This window comes from Oncorhynchus clarkii, chromosome 10 (genome assembly GCF_045791955.1).
Source record: "Oncorhynchus clarkii lewisi isolate Uvic-CL-2024 chromosome 10, UVic_Ocla_1.0, whole genome shotgun sequence".
NCBI lineage: Eukaryota > Metazoa > Chordata > Actinopteri > Salmoniformes > Salmonidae > Oncorhynchus > Oncorhynchus clarkii.
Genome location: NC_092156.1, coordinates 30,307,484 through 30,328,368, shown reverse-complemented (window position 1 = coordinate 30,328,368; position 20,885 = coordinate 30,307,484). Strand labels below are relative to the sequence as shown.

The window sequence follows — 20,885 nt, the reverse complement described above, 5'->3', positions numbered from 1 at the left end:
TTTTTTTTCTTCTAGAGAATATTTTAATGTTCAGAAGCACATCTTGAAACACATACAAGACAAGTACAGCACACATAGAGAAAATAACAAAATTAGCACTGTTTTGCACTACAATATCCACAGTTTAAGCAGATGTAGATGGTAACCTGATATTAATAGTATTGAAGTAACTTGTCTTGGTTCTGTTATAAAGGCACACGTTGGTATGGTCAGAGCAGATCATCTAATCTAGATAAACTGTTTTACTATTAACTAACCACAACTTCATCTGCACTCTAGTCAATCATTTCTAGACAATGCTGTCTTATCTAATTGCCTTTAGCCTGATTTAATGTAGTCCTGAATTATAGTGTATAGCTAATATTGTGTAGTGTTGGGGTCAATTCCAATTTAATGTGAAATTCGAATTCAGTTCTTGAATTCACTCATGAAGTGGAGAATTTACATTTAATTTAATTTGAATTTCAACTATCTTCAAGTTATGGAATTGGAATTAGACTGTTGGACTGCTTGAATTGGAATTGAATTCAAATTGTAAATTCATTCCCAGTTAATGGAATGAATGCACATAGTATCAAACATTGACTGCATTATTTGTTTTAAATCATTTCAACTTGTATTTCTATATTTCCAGTTTAGCTGGGCGGTCTGAACTGAGACATGATCAGCCTGAGGGAATTGAATTAGAATTTGTGGAATTGTTGAGGATCGTATTGGATAGGGAATTGAATCATTAACATTGGAATTGAAAGGAATTGAATTCTCTAAATTCAAGGACTGGAATCAACGACCTGGACTTTAAATGTAATTAAATAGAATTAACAGGGAAAGGGAATTTAATTGGAATTTGTTGAATTAACCCCAACCCTGGTATTGTGTGGTGTAAAAACTGAAACAATAATGACTTGGGTTAACAAGACAACCATATTAACACTAGGAACTCTGGGAAAAGGTTGGTAGAAGGATGTCATGTCATCCCAAAATAAAATGTATAACAAATGCTTTTCATATGTCTTCAAAAGTTAACTATCAGATGTAAGTATAAGTATTATATTATTACTATGCACACCTATCTATATTAATTTGTCTTAAAGGCAGGTCAGACACTTCTATATTGTTTGGTACAGCTCCTTCACTGAAACATATTTATTCAACTCTTTCTTTAGAATTTTTACTGTCCAATAGTACATTTAAAACCATGTTGAAGATGTAGGCTAAGTCAGATGGTGAGTCCCCAAGGGTAATTTTTCACTGTGCTACATGTCCATCTTATGACATCCATTCAGTCAGTGTTCAATGCTGGATAAAAACGTCATCTGGATCTAAACCTTTATACAATCCACTCTCCTCAAACTCCACTGGACAGAATCCTTGATGCGCTCACTGTTGAGACCTGAGTCCGTGTTCATATCCTTTCTAATCCTCGCTTTGTCTTGATGTCAAACAAGTCTCTCATTGTCTTTACTGTTCGCCAAATCCGCATTGATCCATTGGAGATAGAAGCATGTCCATGTTTTTTGATAACTGTAGAAATGTCTCATATTGTCTGTTAATCTCAGGCCATACTTTACCTTCTCATTAAGATTCTCCTTATTTTCACACCTTCTCTTTTGCAAACAACTCCCTGATTATTCTGGAATGATATATTTAATGACCACTCTTATTGCCCACTTAATGTCACCATGGATTCATATTATGGTTCTAGTCCTGACCATCACCCTCTGTCTGGTTACAGTAATATTAAACCAATTTTGTATGTATAACATGATAGGAATGTTTATGTGCTGTATACTTCTGTTGTTGTCAATCCTTGTGTTTCTTTCAAATGTATTTTTTTCCCAGAAAAGATACTGAATATGAAATAAGTCTAACCAGAAATGCAGTCACAAATTGACAGTAAATGTGAATTAATAGTCATAACAATATGAGTTAACGTTTGACATTATTGGGAGAATTTTTTTTAACAGAACATAGTTCCATTCAATTAGGTCAATTAGTAGATCAAAGAAATAGCTTTTGTATGAAGGAAGACAGTACATAAATGTTGTTCACAGTTGGGTATAGCCTAGTTGTATGTCAGAGGCAGGGCTTTTTAAAATGGCATCCTACTGAAGAAGTGGATGCAGGGGTTTCTCCCATCTCCATCATACAGGGAAGTAGGAAGTACTGTAGCAAACTGACTGGATGAGGTTGGGGAAGGTGGGGTCAGTTGTTGTCCTATAAGAGAGTGGGCAGTGGGGTTGGGGACAGATGCTCCTTTGGTGCGTATTTGGCGAAGAAGGGTAGGAAGAGTGTGAGCATGACGGCGACGATGGCCAGCATGTATCCCCAGCCGATCTGGCAGTCCCCGGCATAGTAGATGTCTGAGTCCCCGCAAAAGGACCTCACCAGGGTGGAGTTCAGCCCAAAGGGATAGACCAGCAGCCCAGACCCCATGATGAACACTGGAAGAGAGAGGAGAGATGAAAGAGGCTTTGGTTACAACCAGGGATACACTCAAATATGTAAGACATGTCATAGTGTTGTGTTTGGTCATGGATTTCATTGTTGAGTATATCTTGAGAGAGCACTGAACATCCCTTCTTGTTCAGCTTCCAAAAAACATTTCTAATGTCCCTCTTTCTCCAACTGAACTAAATCCAGCTGTAAAAGTGTCCATCCTGGCTCATTACTTTGAGATTGGGAAGTGTTCCTGGAACATCCTGGTAATGCTGACTCCTGGCCACTTGGTGGAACTAGAGGTTCTGCATTATGAGCTGACAGCGCAAAGACAGCCCACAGATACGGTCAACAGTGTAATGTAGGAGCTTCACCATCTGCCTTATCTCCAATTGTACCCTGAATAGCCCCAGTAGGAATATAAATCACTATTGAGATTGAGTCTATCAACTCAGCCAGGGAGTGATGGAGGAAGGACTGATAGAGGAGAGGGGGTATGGGGCTTTTATATATTAAAAAAGACCCCTGATGGTTCTTGATTGACAGGTCTGGCTAATGAAAAGTGAATCATGTCTCCCAAAATCCATTAGCACTTCTCATGCCAAACTGACGACCACAAGAAAAGAGCCCAGCACTTTAATACACATCGATCAACTTTCACAGACAGTATCACATCCTCAGTGCTCAATGTAGCGATGGCGAGAGAGTGGCTCAGTTTAAAAATGGAGTCAGGTCTGCCAGCCAGTGCTGCCAAGAAGCATCTATCGACTGCTGAGTATCATCATTACTACTCATTTCAGGAAAAACATAAAAGGTTAGATTTCCATTATATTGGAATGTCATTGTGTGTCTTTTAAGATAAAAGGAGATAATAAATAGAGTATGGATTTGGACAATGAGCAGTTATCCATAACTGTCTGTCTATAGAACGCATTAAACACGTATCATCTTTTGTTCATGTATTGATTTCAGATCTTCAAGGACAGTGATGCAGCAGGGTTGATGGGAGTGTAATAGGGAATTCATGAGAGAAGGTAATGGGGATGTCAAATATGAAATTGTTTTGTGCTGTAATGTACACTACCGTTCAAAAGTTTGGGGTCACTAAGAAATGTCCTTGTTTTTGAAAGAAAAGCACATTTTTTTGTCCATTGAAATAACATAAAATTGATCAGAAATACAGTGTGGACATTGTTAATGTTGTAAATGACTATTGTGGCTGGAAACGGCAGATTTTTTTAACGGAATATCTACATAGGCATACAGAGGCCCATTATCAGCAACCATCACTCCTGTGTTCCAATGGCACGTTGTATCATTTTAAAAAGCTAATTGATCATTAGAAAACCCTTTTTCAATTATGTTAGCACAGCTGAAAACTGTTGTTCTGTTTAAAGAAGCAATGAAACTGGCCTTCTTTAGACTAGTTGAGTATCTGGAGCATCAGCATTTGTGACTTCGATTACAGGCTCAAAATGGACAGAAACAAATAACTTTATTCTGAAACTCATCAGTCTATTCTTGTTCTGAGAAATGAAGGCCATTCCACGTGAGAAATTGCCAAGAAACTGAAGATCTCGTAAAACACTGTGTTGTGCATCGTGGGAGGCCCCGGTGCACAACTGAGCAAGAGGACAAGTACATTAGAGTGTCTAGTTTGAGAAACAGACACCTCACAAGTCAACTAGCAGCTTCATTAAATAGTACCTGCAAAACACCAGTCTCAACGTCAACAGTGAAGAGGCGACTCCGGGATGCTGGCCTTCTAGGCAGAGTTGCAAAGAAAAAGCCATATCTCAGACTGGCCAATAAAAATAAAATATTAAGATGGGCAAAAGAACACAGACACTGAACAGAGGAAGATTGGAAAAAAAGTGTTATGGACAGACGAAGTTTGAGGTGTTCGGATCACAAAGAAGAACATTTGTGAGACGCAGAAAAAAATGAAAAGATGCTGGAGGAGTGCTTGATGCCATCTGTCAAGCATGTTGGAGGCAATGTGATGGTCTGGGGGTGCTTTGGTGGTGGTAAAGTGGGAGATTTGTACAGGGTAAAAGGGATCTTGAAGAAGGAAGGCTATCACTCCATTTTGCAAAGCCATGCCATACCCTGTGGACGGATCTTAATTGGAGCCAATTTCCTACTACAACAGGACAATGACCCAAAGCACAGCTCCAAACTCTGCAAGAACGATTTAGGGAAGAAGCAGTCAGCTGGTATTCTGTCTATAATGGAGTGGCCAGCACAGTCACCGGATCTCAACCCTATTGAGCTGTTGTGGGAGCAGCTTGACCGTATGGCACGTAAGAAGTGCCCATCAAGCCAATCCAATTTCTGGGAGGTATGGGGTGAAATCTCTTCAGATTACCTCAACAAATTGACAACTAGAATGCCAAAGGTAATCATCAAGTCATCATTGCTGTAAATGGAGGATTATTTGACAAAAGCAAAGTTTGAAGGACACAATTATTATTTCAAATCAAAATCATTATTTATAACCTTGTCAACGCCTTGACTATATTTCCTATTAATTTTGCAACTAATTGCATTTATGTTTTTTTATGGAAATCAAGGACATTTCTAAGTGACCCCAAACTTTTGAACGGTAGTGTATATGGATTTTTTGGTAAGGGGGGCTGTACATTTAGAAAATTCCCATGCATATCTCAGAGAGTAGGTAGATAAATAAAAAAGCCCCCTCAGAGTGACTGCTGAGGATCATGCTGGTAAGGAAGAGAAAGAGAGAGATGGAGGGGGGAAAAGGGAGAAAGACAAAAGGAATGAGGAGAAGGTTGTGTGAGTGGGTAGACGTCAGCTCATTACATTTATCTCTGAGGTGGAGGATGAGGCTGCTGGAGCCCCAACCCAGAGTGGAAGCTGAGGCTGCTAAATATCCCCCAACCCACCCAGAGTTCTGTCTCTGTTCTGCTCAGAATGGCCACCTGTTTATCTGTCAGTGCCTGGCTCCTCAAAGCAGCCCGGCTAATAACACTTTAAGGGCCTTCTCTCTCATTGGCTTTGTGGAAAGTGAACAAAGACACAGGCAGGGTTTCCTTTTCAAGGCCCTTCCCTCGCTGTTCCCTCCCACACAGAGATATGACAGCAGTCACACACAGCCTGCCTGCACCCCAGCCACCAAAATCCAAATAAATAATGAAGAAACTCGCCAGGCCACCAAATAATCGATGCAGGAATGAAATCAAACCCCACAGACTTGAACCAAGTGGCACGAGAGCCTTGAGCATCATTGGATTTCATCGACAGAAGCTGGAAGGTAGGTATGTGGAGGGAGCAATGTTTGTCTGCATCAGATAAGCCCTGTGCCTCAGGTCGATATGGTCTCTCCAGGCTGCATAGCTCTGTTAATGGAACAGACGTACAAGCCTGATGACCCTGGACTCAGTATCGGGAGCTGAGGGCTGCTGCACACACACTCCACCTGGATTCAGTTTAGAGACTAGCAACTGTGTTATTGTATGGGACTACTGGAGATATTCAACTAAATCGTTTGCCTTTGATTCTTCTTGCATGGCAATGATTAAAACGTGTAGTCTATGATATGATACACGTATATACTGTATATATGATGGATTAGCTGTTGAGGATGTACTGTATGCATACATGTATATACATAACATTTCCTGATTTGACTTGTGTTCAATCTTGAGTAAAAGGTGAAAACTGTATTGGAGAGCACATGGTAGCAGCCCACAATGGAAACTCAATCTCATGACGATAGAAGCTTCCATAGCAGTGTAATCCACAGGATGTTGGTGGCACCTTAATTGGGAAGAACGGGCTTGTGTTATTGACTGTAGAAGAATCATTGGAATGGTATCAAATACATCAAACACATGGATGTCAGGTGTTTGATACCATTCCATTTGCTCTGTTCCGGCCATTATTATGAGCCGTTCAGCAGCCTCCACTGGTATAATCCTATGGGGACGTACAGAGACGAAGGGAGCGGTGTAAAATGATGTGATGCTGTGAAACTGCTCATGGTAACCTCACAGCATAAAAAGTAAACAATATAGCAACCGTTGAACTGACTTATATACTGTAAACTGCACATAGAGCACCAAGCATGATCTAAATCCTAAAACAACAGTGGTCATTTGGATGGGCGTCTCGGAACTGGTCACACACACAATGAGTATCCATCGGGAGTGGGCGGGGGGGATTCTTAACGGTCCACTTGGCCAGTTGGGCGGCAGGTACAGCAGTAATGAAGGCAGTTAGCCATGAGGAAGAGCCGTTAAAATGTAATTACAGGAGTTTAAAGAGCCATCTCCTCAATAGCTGCAGAGCAGTAAAAAGCATTCAGCACAGCACTCTAAAACATGCAGCTTCTTCTTCCTTCCTGTTCCTATTAGGTACCGTTTACTGTGCTTCCTGCACCATTCACACACACACACCACACCCATGTGCACATATGCACTCACACACACAAACACACACACACATTCACACAAATCATGTACATTCTGGGAGATGGGGAGGTTGCTGGCAATGGCATGATGTGGAGAGAGAGGGAGATTATCCAATGGCAATCAGGTGGGACTGCAGGGAGGGAGGGAAGGAAGGAGCGATGGAGTCCATCAGAACAAATAATGGGGAAGAGACAGACAGAGGTAACAATGGGGAAAGGATAGTGTAGGTCACACAGGGGCTAATGTGTCTCATTTACAGATACACCCCACTCCCATACAGACATGCAGATACACACACAGACGGACACTTCCTATGGAGCAGTGACACCTATGGAGATGACTACCATCACCTGCCAAACTCCACCTGTATTGTTATAACAACACGTGTCACTCTAGATCCTGATGAAAATGTACAGCAGAGCAAGTGAGAAATTAGCATGTAGAAACAGTAAAGAATCACTGATGATGCTTTCCCTGCAGCCCCTAAACATAGATAAAGTAATTGGGATCACTTGGCCTAACACAGACAAATGGTGAAGAGACATTGCAGCACCCACATCACTGCTAATGCTTCTTTACTGCAGCCTGTCTGGCTGAATACAACAGCAGAGCCGACGTGATGCTAATGATAGTAAATCACCAGCCAAAACAGATGCCTGCCTCTCTGTTCAGCAACATATGCTGCTTGGGAATATTCTATGAGTTCATCCATATGGTTTTGACTTGTTATTGCTCAGGCTCATCCGTCCTCTGTGGTTACACCACTGGCAGGGTTATCCTTGAAGTTTGAAATCCTGGATTTTTTGGAATGTTTCGCAATGGGGATAATTGCTTGTGGAGAACAACTTGTGAGAGAGATGCAGAGAGATGCTCTCCAGATGTTGTTGACAAGTGCAGAAGCACTATGTTTCATTGTTCATTTCCACAGGTAGCTGTGGAAGTCAGCAGGCCAAGGGTCTGTGATTATCACTGAACCTTTAGCGTAGTCAATCCTCTAAAACAAACATCAATACTTCTGTAAGAGTGTGTTTATTCTTCAATCAGATTCAGGAAGAGAAGAGAGTAAAGGAGAAGAGAAGAAGAGAGGAGATGTGATGAGAAGACTGGCAAAGCTCAGTCGAGGTGTAGTGCAGCCTTGACTCTCCTCTGTCTTTTCCCTGGACTCGTCATTGAGAATATGACAGGAAAGAAGCAGTGTTAGAAGGAGAGGAGAAGATAGGAGAGCTCAGCCTTGACTCACTCTCTCTCTCTCTCTCTCTCTCTCTCTCTCTCTCTCTCTCTCTCTCTCTCTCTCTCTCATCCCTTGACTGAACTAGTGAGACATGCCACATCGCCCTTGAAGATGATACTGAATTGCACAGCTGTGAGAATGAGAAAAATATTGAGTACATTTCATGAAGGTATTTGAGGAGAACTTCTTGGCTTCTTGACCTGTCCCCGGAGTGAGGTGTGTGATGAGGTAGCGTCCATGCGTGACAGTGCATTAACTCTCGGCTGGGTACCACGGTAACACCGTGGTAACTCTGTATAGTACCAATCACACAGGATGGACTGAGGTCCTGATTCACTCTCTGGGTCAGGCTCTGGAGGGCTATACACAGGGACTGGGAGGTCTTACTGAGAGTATATGATACCACTATCTCATGGGTACGGTACAGACTTCATACCAATATCTTTGGGTGGTGTGTGCATTCACTCTGATACTATAGGTTAGTGATGTGGATCATCCATCACCCATTAAAATTAAACACTGTGAACCTTACACTCTCTATAGTACTAATCTATTAGTACAAATACTTTTGGCATATTCAAATTAAATTGTTCCCTGTTGATGAATCATTAAATGAAAACGTTAGGTTGTGACACATGACCTTTTAGTTGTCTAGTCAGTCCAATGCCCTGTGGGGCTGAGGGTTATACAGTGATCTCTCTCTACCAGTGAGTAGTGAGGTGGAGTGTGGCCCAGTCTTAGAGGATGATGTGGTCATCATAGAAATGGATGACTTGAATGGGCATTATGTCGACTGTACCTACACAAGTTGAGTGCACCCATGCTAGTAATTCTATTTCTTTGTTGGTCATCCTGTATTTCCTCCACGTACCATCAGAGGGCTTAATTACAAGCCATTCTCCTGCTGCTGCTGTGGGCCTTGAGGGCCATTCATTATAACGCTAAGATTTCTACTTTGGATCAAACTTTATTACCTCCCAACACTGACTGTGTTAACTCAGTTAGCACTGAGGACAGTTGCCCGTGGGATTGAATTAGAGATTGATGGGATTGCTCCCTCCCGGTCCTGGCCTGTATGTCCATGGATACATCCCAAATGGCACCCTATTCTCTATGTAGTGCAATACTAGTGCCTGCCATTTGGGACGTAACCCATGTCTAACCCATGGTTGTAGCCAGACCTGGCTGGCTGGAGGCAGTCATTTGTCTGTTCTGTCTGTTCCCACTGGCTCTGTTTGTTAACGACTACAACTACCGCCCCGCACTGATTACTGTCACTCAGTAACAGATCTGGGTTCAACTGTGTCAGTACCACAAATGGCTGAACACACAAATCTCTACAATAGAGTTTTACCCCATGGTTAGAAACACTGGTTCGAATCTGAGGGTAAGCTAAGGTCAAGGGAACAACAGAGAGCGTTGACAGCAACTCTCACTTATTCAAGAGGGGGAGCTTTGACACTTGACTTGACAAGTTACAAGACCACAGAGTTAAGTATGATAATCCTTTAGACAGGGAGAGAGGAGATTTAATGGATTGACAGTGGCTCCTCTTCTCCTCGTCCCCTCTACTCCTATATCTGCATTCCAGCCTTGCAGCAAATATGGTCGATGAATATGAGGGCTAATGTTGTCCCGTGGGCTGCTTATCTCCTATGACCCACAAGCACATCTGTGACACTCCCAGCCCTGGAACAAGTCAGCCACCACAGGCCCAGATAACAACCACATAGACCAGGTACAGGATGCTACAGAGTGTCTATCCACAGGTGACTGCTCTCAGCCCTGAAAGGAACTTTCCATTTGGCTGCTGTCCCAATTGGGATTCTACCTGTCTGCTACTATGCACTGAAACAACTAGGGCCAGTACAGTCACCCACATACAGAACAATATGTTGTTCTCTCCATGACATAAACATATGTTACCTGAACTTACCTTACCTAACCACGTATCTGAGCGCTAGTGTCACAGTAACTAAACAAAGACTGTTCCTCTTTACAATGAGAAACACATTGTTATTTTTACTCCTCTGTAAGAGATGTGTTCTTGCAGTGTTTCCTTGCAAATATTTGGGAGCGTGTGTAAAAAGAATGATGTATAATAAATCTCTATTTGCCAGCACAGCACTCATTTGTTTGTGTTGCCAGCGCTGTTTGTCAGTGATGAAACTCTGTGACATGAAACATGCTGTAGGCCCTGGAAATACCAAGAAATATTCTTTAATTACAGTTGCAGCCTCATAGCCATACATCAAACCAGTTTTTCTGACGTGCTTTCCTTCTAGTGATTATTTTTCCTGTTGTCTACCTTTCCCCTGGATTTGATTAACAGATGCTTCACATACACAACAGGACAGGTGTTTTGATCCTGCCTACTATTTGCATATCTACTTTTTCACCAATAGAACTGCAACTGGCGTTCTGTGGCAAAAAGGTTAGTGTTGACAGTTGTTAGATCTATGTATCTATTTTTATAAGCAAAATAAGTTTTTAAGATTTGTTCTTAAATCAATGTGTGTGTGTGTGTGCTGCATGTGTGAGTGTGGTTGTGTTTGTGTGCTGTGAGTGTGGTTGTGTTTGTGTGATGTATGTGCGAGTGTGGTTGTGTGTGTGTTTCAGTCAAGTCATTTCCTACCATTTCCTACCATAAAGCTCTATAATGAAAGCAGAAGGGGTGGCAATTGGGATACGGGTGTCTCTTGGAAATTGCTTTTCATCGCTCGCATGCGGAACCTATTTCCATTTCCGTCTTCTTTTCCAGGCAGGTAGATGATAGGTATAGGCGACCTCTCCTCTCCCCCTGGTCTGAAGGAGATGGAGGAGAGGAGAGTGTTCCTGACGGCCCACCATCACATTAAAGCTACAGGCATGTCGGACCATGCTGTCTGAGTCTGACCATGCAGGGAATTAAACAGGGACTGTGGAGACGACAGGAGGATTCTCATCTCATATGCCAATCTACCATGCCTTCCATGAATATGTCTATGTGCTACTGGGGTGCCACAGATAGAGGCAAGGGTGATGTGGATATCAAATAACATGGCAAAATGTAATAATCTCGATTGCATGGAGTGAGGAAAAGTTTAAAGTAATATGTGTTGCAGATATGCCTACTGATCCAAGAAAGAATCACCTGTTTTTATCCACATCTATATTCCTCTATAAACATGTCACAATGTGCTCAGGAAGATAAATATTCTGGAATGAAGATTAAACTTTATTGCTTGCAGCTACAGATGTAGAATCTTAATTTGACCAGTATTGTCGGAGCAAAAGAATCATGCAGCAACAGTATTCTGTTACGCTCGTTGATAGATGAAGACCAAGGTGCAGCGTTGTAGGCGTACTTTTGACTTTATTTTCAAATGACACCAAAAAACACCAAAACACGAAACGAACGTAAAGCTCTGTGGCACTAAGCAGCAACTATACAAAGGCAAGATCCCACAAACTAGGGTGTAAAACAAGCTGCCTAAGTATGATTCCCAATCAGAGACAATGACAGACAGCTGCCTCTGATTGGGAACCATACCCGGTCAACAAAGAAATAGACAAACTAGAATGCCCACCCAAATCCCACCCTGACCTAACCAAATAGAGAAATAAAAAGGCTCTCTCAGGTCAGGGCGTGACATATTCGAACGTTTAGTCCATAATGTTGCTTGATCGGTGGTTAGGCTATTAGCTGGACAAAAGTAGGCTACATAAAAAGTGTGATACTGTTAATATACCTACCTGTGTGTTAGTGAACGTTTTTAAAGAATTTATGTAAATCACAAAGCTTATCTGCATTTCCTGCAGTGCAGTAAAATTCTCAGCAAAAAACAAGTGATCAAATTAAGGATGTGGTATGGTGTGTTTCAGGTATTCAAATGGGACTGTAGCTAAGAGTGGAACATAGTGGGGTAGTGGGGAATAAAACAGCAGGGAGGGATCACATCTTAATATGATGAGCTGTGCAATAGCAGCAGTCTGCACAAGCCATGACGATAATTAAGCACAGTGTGCCTCTGGGAAATTATGCTAACGGTTGCTTCTTCTTGAATCACCTTAGTACCTATAAACATTTGGCTGGAGATGATCATGCAACCAAGAACACACACTCACACACACACACACACTCACTCACTCACACACACACACACACACACACACACACACGCACGCACGCACGCACGCACACACACGCACCAAAAGGGAAGAGAGATAAATATGTTTTTAGGCCAAGGCTCTTTAGAGGGAAAACAATAGCAGGAAATCTCTGGTACCACACAGAACCTACTGGGCACAATTGTTTTATTTTTTTATTTCACCTTTATTTAACCAGGTAGGCTAGTTGAGAACAAGTTCTCATTTACAACTGCGACCTGGCCAAGATAAAGCAAAGCAGTGTGACACAGACAACAACACAGAGTTACACATGAAATAAACAATAAACAAGCCAATAACACAATAAACAAGTCAATGACACAGTAGAAAAAAGAAAGTCTATATACAGTGTGTGCAAAAGGCATGAGGAGTTAGGCAATAAATAGGCCATTGGAGCGAATAATTACAATTTAGCAGATTAACACTGGAGTGATAAATGAGCAGATGATGATGTGCAAGTAGAGATACTAGTGTGCAAAACAGCAGAAAATAAAATAAAAACAGTATGGGGATGAGGTAGGTAGATTGGGTGGGCCATTTACAGATGGACTATGTACAGCTGCAGCAATCGGTTAGCTGCTCAGATAGCTGATGTTTAAAGTTGGTGAGGAAAATAAAAGTCTCCAACTTCAGCGATTTTTGCAATTCGTTCCAGTCACTGGCAGCAGAGAACTGGAAGGAAAGGCGGCCAAATGAGGTGTTGGCTTTGGGAATGATCCGTGAGATACACCTGCTGGAACGTGTTGTTATCGTGACCAGTGAATTGAGATAAGGCGGAGCTTTACCTAACATAGACTTATAGATGACCTGGAGCCAGTGGGTCTAGTTTGGATTTACATTTGGTTGCGTTGTCAACTAACGTGAATTCAATGTCAAATCAACAGCACTAACAGACTAAATTCCCTTATGTTGATGACTTTTTGCAAACCCAATCAGTTTTCCACGTTGATTCAATGTCATCACATTGAGAGAGATGGGAGGGAGAGTGAGAATGGATGGAGAGAAAGACAAGGAAAGAAAGAAAAAGATAGAAAGAGGAGAGTCAGGAGTGGTGACTTAGAAAGTAGATGAGAGGACAGTACTAGAATTCTGATTCAATGAGACCGAGTGAAACAACTATTCACTAAAAAGATCCAAAAGATTAAATACGATTTCAGAAAAAAATCAATTTGTCCTGCTGTTTAAGCAGCACAAAGAGGTTACACAGAGAACGGAAGCGTGCTCGGAATGGATAAAATATGCTTTTAACTGGATGAAATTGCATGTCTAAGACTGTATGAAATAGGTTGGCAAAAAGGGTGATCACACAGGTGATTCTATGGATTGCTTCTCTCTCTCTCTCTCTCTTTCTCTCTCTCTCTGAAATGGGAAAAACCTGTTGACCTTGGGAGGCAAAAGAGTAAGAGAGATAGAGAGGGGTAACAGAGAAAGAGAAAATAATAGAGGAGAAAAGGGAAGGCATAAAAGAGAGAAAGAGAGCACTTGAAAATACATTGAGAGGGAAGAGATTAGAAGGGCTATAAAATTGCCCAGTAGAATCACTACCCATCTACAGAGTGGGCATGGCAATCTGGGGCACAACAGCGGTGGTCAATCAGAGAGCAGAGAACCATGGACTAATAGCCCTGTGTTATCACCGTGATTAGTTCAGCTTGTATGTGGTCAAGACAACCGTGACACACGTCAGACCAGTGCCTCTTCTACCTCATGAATAAATGAGAAAGGAGTGAGAAAGAAAGGGGGAGAAAGAAAAAGAGAGAGATATGAAGGAAGAAAGAAAGTAAGTAAGAATGAAATAAAGAAGATTACAATACTATTACCATATGTTCCAGGAAGGCTCCAGGACAATAAGGATGATGGTATAGATGATGGCTTATAGTGGTCTATATAACTATAGCAATAACTGACAAGAGGACAAAGTAACACTTTGTTCATTACTCAAGCAGCTCTTCATACATGTATGACAACAATCATATATCACATGAAAGGTGAAAACAAAACTTAACCTACATCCTATAAACGAAAGACACAAAGAAAGGACAAACAATTACAATCTTTCAGTGTACAACATGCACATGCCTGTACTGCACTTCCAAAGAAGAAGTTTACGGAATATCTGTCTTAGTCATGTCTTACCGAAGACACGTGAATCTGTCTTAGTCATGTCCTACCGAAGACACGTGAATCTGTCTTAGTCATGTCCTACCGAAGACACGTGAATCTGTCTTAGTCATGTCCTACTGAAGACATGTGAATCTGTCTTAGTCATGTCCTACCAAAGACACGTGAATCTCTGTCTTAGTCATGTCCTACCGAAGACACGAGAATCTCTGTCTTAGTCATGTCCTACCGAAGACACGTGAATCTGTCTTAGTCATGTCCTACCGAAGACACGTGAGTCTGTCTTAGTCATGTCCTACCGAAGACATGTGAATCTGTCTTAGTCAAGTACTACCGAAGACACGTGAATCTGTCTTAGTCAAGTCCTACCGAAGACACATGAATCTGTCTTAGTCATGTCCTACCGAAGACACGTGAATCTGTCTTAGTCATGTCCAACCGAAGACACGTGAATCTGTCTTAGTCATGTCCTACCGAAGACAGGAGAATCTCTGTCCTAGTCATGTCCTACCGAAGACACGAGAATCTCTGTCTTAGTCATGTCCTACCGAAGACACGAGAATCTCTGTCTTAGTCATGTCCTACCGAAGACACGTGAATCTGTCTTAGTCATGTCCTACTGAAGACACGTGAATCTCTGTCTTAGTCATGTCCTACCGAAGACATGTGAATCTGTCTTAGTCATGTCCTACCGAAGACACGTGAATCTGTCTTAGTCATGTCCTACCGAAGACACATTAATCTATCTTAGTCATGTCCTACCGAAGACACGTGAATCTGTCTTAGTCGTGTCCAACCGAAGACACGTGAATCTGTCTTAGTCATGTCCTACCGAAGACAGGAGAATCTCTGTCCTAGTCATGTCTTACCGAAGACACGAGAATCTCTGTCCTAGTCATGTACTACGGAAGACACGAGAATCTCTGTCTTAGTCATGTCCTACCGAAGACACGTGAATCTGTCTTAGTCATGTCCTACCGAAGACACGTGAATCTGTCTTAGTCATGTCCTACCGAAGACACGTGAATCTGTCTTAGTCATGTCCTACCAAAGACATGTAAATCTCTGTCTTAGTCATGTCCTACCGAAGACACGTGAATCTGTCTTAGTCATGTCCTACCGAAGACACGTGAATCTGTCTTAGTCATGTCCTACCGAAGACACGTGAATCTGTCTTAGTCATGTCCTACCAAAGACATGTAAATCTCTGTCTTAGTCATGTCCTACCGAAGACACGTGAATCTGTCTTAGTCATGTCCTACCGAAGACACGTGAATCTGTCTTAGTCATGTCCTACTGAAGACATGTGAATCTGTCTTAGTCATGTCCTACCGAAGACACGTGAATCTGTCTTAGTCATGTCCTACCAAAGACATGTAAATCTCTGTCTTAGTCATGTCCTACTGAAGACACGTGAATCTCTGTGCCGCAACCAATCTATCATCTTAATTACTTTCATTTCTATATCTCTATTCATGTTTTAATGTCACAAATGTATTTACTTATCAGACGAATTGGTTGTCCTTGAAAACACGTGAAGGTTTAGCTCAATGTTACAGATAGCGACGTTCACCAAAACCCAAATGAATGAGTCAATAAATTTATCTATCCCATGTAGCCTACTTGCTAGATTGAATTTGCATAGTATACAAATCAATGACAAAATGCAGTGTACATGAGAAGAAACCGAGATGAAAAACGGAATACATTTTTTCCCAGTGACCCATATTTTCCCTGGAAATCCACATTGTGGACTTCACATTCCTAATTTTAGAGTTCTACTGTGTACTCTGGACTTCACCCCAGCTGAGCATAATCTGAGAAGGTGGCCAGATGATATGTTCAGAACTGAGCCTTTGTCTGTGTTGGGTTTGGCTGGCTGCATTAGGAGGGATTTGTGCCCAGTGACAGTGTGTGCGTGCATGTGTGTGCGTGTGTAGCCTACCAATGTGACAGTGACAGTGTGTCTTTGGGGACCTGGTTGGTCTTGAGGCTGAACAATCATGGTAGCTGTCGCCTGGGCTTAGTGGGTCTCCTGTGGTCCCAGGGGGACGTGAGTGTGAAGAATGTGTCAGATGTGAACAGGACATCACATTGCTTCCCCTCCCATTCACAAAACAGTCATGCTAAGCTGCATATGCACTCAGCCATACCCTGGCTCTTCACAGGTAAACTCAATGTGAGGTAAACTCACACTGCCAGGCACTCAACATGAAACATGCTCATATTGTGAGCAGAATTTTGTTATGGCACAGGGCCAAAACAGGTGTCTGCTTTTGTTTCATCAAATGTGTTTATCTGCACTATGGACCTCCTGGTGTATAGAGAGCGGGGGGGAAAAGGACATTGTTCTAAAATATATAAAGGTTGACTTTGTCCTTTTTGTGTTTGAATACTTTCAGTGCTATTCCCTGTTGGCACTATGGAACTGGTATACAGTATACATTCTTGATAGCAAAACAAACATTTTCAAATAGACTTTCAGTATTATTCACTGGCTCAATTTAAAACTGTATGACAAAGCTCTATAGAAAATGTGGGATTGAAAATCAGTAATATCATCAGGAATCCCAGTATTACATCCCATCCTCAAATCAAAGTGTATTTGTCACGTGCGCGAAATATAACCTTACAATGAAATGCTTACTTACAGGCTCTAACCAAAAAAAAGTATGTGTGTGTGTGTGTGTAGGTAAGTAAAGAAATAAAACAGTAAAAATACATTTGAAAATAAGAGTAGCAAGGCTATATACAGACACCTGTTAGTCAGGCATATTGAGGTAGTATGTACATGTGGGTATGGTTAAAGTGACTATGATGAACAGAGAGTAGCAGTAGCGTAAAAAGAAGGCATGGCGGGTGATGGTACACAATGCAGATAGCCAATGTGCGGGAGCACTGGTTGGTCGGGCAAATTGAGGTAGTATGTACATGTCACGGCCGTCGTAAGAAGTGGACCAAGGTGCAGCGTACATATTCCTTTTTATTTATAGAAAATGTAGCCAACAAAACAAGGAAACGACCGTGAAGCTTAACAGAGCTATGACGCCTCTAACAAAGTTAACTACCCACAAAACAACAGGGAAATAAGGCTGCCTAAGAATGATTCCCAATCAGAGACAATGATAGACAGCTGTCCCTGATTGAGAACCATACCCGGCCAAAACATAGAACTAAAGAACATAGAATACAGAACATAGAATGCCCACCCAAATCACGCCCTGAGCAAACCAAAATAGAGACATAAAAAGCTCTCTAAGGGCAGGGCATGACAATACACCCCCCCCCCCCCCCCCCCCCCCCCCCCCAAAGGTGCGGACTCCGGACCCAAAACCTGAACCTATAGGGGAGGGTCTGGGTGGGCATCTATCCGTGGTGGCGGCTCTGGTGCGGGATGTAGACCCCGCGCCACCTCTGGCTCACCCCACTTTGCTAGCGCCTCTGGTGCGGGGACCCTCGTCGCCGACCCCGGACTGGGAACACCCTGCTGCGGGCTGCGGACTGGGCAACCTCGTTGCGGGCCCAGGACTGGAGGCCGTCGCTGGAGGCTCCGTACTGGAGGCCGTCGCTGGAGGCTTCGGACTGGAGGCCGTCGCTGGAGGCTTCGTGCCATGGACCCTCACTGGAGGCTTCGTGCCATGGATCCTCACTGGAGGCTTCGTGCCATGGATCCTCACTGGAGGCTTCGTGCCATGGATCCTCACTGGAGGCTTCGTGCCATGGATCCTCACTGGAGGCTTCGTGCCATGGATCCTCACTGGAGGCTTCGTGCCATGGATCCTCAATGGAGGCTTCGTGCCATGGATCATCACTGGAGGCTTCGTGCCATGGATCATCACTGGATGCTTCTTGCCATGGATCATCACTGGAAGCTTTGTGGCATGGATCGCCACTGGAGGCCGGGTGCGTAGAGCTGGCACAGGACGCACCGGGCTGAAGAGACGCACTGGAGGCCTGGTGCGTAGAGTTGGCACAGGGCTTAACGGGCTGGGGAGATGCAATGGAGGCCTAGAGCATAGAGCTGGCACAGGGCTTACCGGGCTGTGGAGACGCACCGGAGGTCTGGAGCGCAGAGCTGGCACAACCCATCCTGGCTGGATGCTCATCCTAGCCCGGCAACTGTGGGGCGATGGCCCAGGACGCACTGGGCTGTGGATACGCACCGGCAACACAGTACATGTAACTGCAAAGCATGGTGCCTGAAGGGTCACACGCTCCTCAAAGCAACTGTCTTGCTCCAGACTCCAACCCCTTCAAACTCTTTCGTCCCTCTCCACTGCCAACCACTCCTCGCTCAAACGGTCCAAGAATTCCTCCTAGGTCTCGGACTCACCCCTCAGCACCGACGCCCAAGTCATCTGTGGCTGCCTCTCAGTTTTCCGTCGTGTCCCCTCCTCCTGACTGCTTGGTCCTTTGGTGGGGGGTAGTTCTGTCACGGCCGTCGTAAGAAGTGGTCCAAGGTGCAGCGAACATATTCCTTTTTATTTATAGAAAATGTAGCCAAGGAAACAACCGTGAAGCTTAACAGAGCTATGACGCCTCTAACAAAGTTAACTACCCACAAAACAACAGGGAAAGAAGGCTGCCTAAGTATGATTCCCAATCAGAGACAATGATAGACAGCTGTCCCTGATTGAGAACCATACCCGGCCAAAACAAAGAACTAAAGAACATAGAATACAGAACATAGAATGCCCACCCAAATCACACCCTGACCAAACCAAAATAGAGACATAAAAAGCTCTCTAAGGTCAGGGCGTGACAGTACATGAATGTATAGTTAAAGTGACTATGCATATAAGATAAACAGAGAGTAGCAGCAGCGTAAAAGAGGGGTTGGGGGGGAACACAATGCAAATAGTCCGGGTAACCATTTGGTTACCTGTTCAGGAGTCTTATGGCTTGGGGGTAAAAACTGTTGAGAAGCCTTTTTGTCCTAGACTTGGCACTCCGGTACCGCTTGCCATGCGGTAGTATGGGGTCTTTATTAAGGTGTGAAGAACAAAGGTCCCAGTATTACATCTCACCCTGTATTAAGGTGTGAAGAACAAAGGTCCCAGTATTACAACCCATCCTGTATTAAGGTGTGAAGAACAAAGGTCCCAGTATTACATCCCATCCTGTATTAAGGTGTGAAGAACAAAGGTCCCAGTATTACATCCCATCCTGCATTAAGGTGTGAAGAACAAAGGTCCCAGTATTACATCCCACCCTGTATTAAGGTGTGAAGAACAAAGGTCCCACTATTACATCCCATCCTGTATTAAGGTGTGAAGAACAAAGGTCCCAGTATTACATCCCACCCTGTATTAAGGTGTGAAGAACAAAGGTCCCACTATTACATCCCATCCTGTATTAAGGTGTGAAGAACAAAGGTCCCACTATTACATCCCATCCTGTATTAAGGTGTGAAGAACAAAGGTCCCAGTATTACATCCCATCCTGTATTAAGGTGTGAAGAACAAAGGTCCCAGTATTACATCCCATCCTGTATTAAGGTGTGAAGAACAAAGCAGCTGTTTCCTATTGTCCTATTGGCTGCTCTCAGCAGCAGAGGGAGACAAAAGAGAAAGATCAGGAGAGGCACCTGAGCGCAGTAACTAGTTGTGAGCTCCCATTAATCAGTCTGCTACAAGAAGTGTGTGTGTGTGTGTGTGTGTGTGTGTATGTGTGTGTGTGTGTGTGTGTGTGTGTGTGTGTGTGTGTGTGTATGTGTGTGTGTGTGTGTGTGTGTGTGTGTGTGCGCGTCTGTGTGTGCGTCTGTGTGTGCGTCTGTGTGTGTGTATGTGTGTGTGTGTGTGTTTGTGTGTGTGTGTGTCTCTGCCTACGTGTGTGCGTGATAGTATGTAGCATCCAGGGTGTAGCCCTAGCCGGGGGCAGCGTAATAAATTCCTCCAGGAGACACGGGGCCCCACTGCGCTGCTGTAATGAAGCAGGGACCCGAGGTGACTCCTGACCTGCTGGCATTAAAGTGAAATAAAAAACATTCCCTTCAGCCTTCACCTCACCACCACGCCTAGAGGTGGGGCCTGGGGTGCTGGAAGGGGGGTTGATAAGGGGAAGGATGGGGGCTGGAGGGGGAGGGGAGTTGAGGGTGTTGGAGCTGTAACATTGTTTCCCTCCAGTGGAAACAGATCACTCAAGACTACAGCACTGGGAAGGACCTGGGAGGGCCTGAAAGCATGTTCTCTTTTCACAGCCATGGCATTATAAAACAGTGGTTTTGGTGATGGGATGATTGTGGAAGCTATACTGTATGTAGAAGATCAGCGCTGCCATATAATCATCTCTATATCTTTAGTATCCATGGTGGTGTGGTGTGTGTAGGAGACAGCTTATATTTGATCATTTCCCATCACCCCCTCTCTCCTTGAGGATCCTCCTAAAATGAGTGATTTGTCACAAGGAGAGAAAAATACCCCTCCAGCCCAGAGAGATGAGGTCAGAGAGGTGCAGTGGGTGGATGGGGGGATAAGGGGGTAACATGGGGGTAATGGTGAGGAACAAACAGA

At 43.4% G+C, this 20,885-nt stretch overlaps 1 protein-coding gene across 1 annotated transcript in view; it reads right to left on the bottom strand.

Moving 5' to 3' along the window:
• The window catches only part of LOC139419498 (LHFPL tetraspan subfamily member 7 protein-like), a 180,344-nt gene continuing 159,459 nt past the window's right edge, over window positions 1-20,885 (bottom strand). The window contains exon 3 of the mRNA XM_071169455.1: window positions 1-2,444. Within this exon, the coding sequence (XP_071025556.1) occupies window positions 2,218-2,444 (227 nt within the window). The 3' untranslated portion in view covers window positions 1-2,217. The remainder of the gene's footprint in view (window positions 2,445-20,885) is intronic.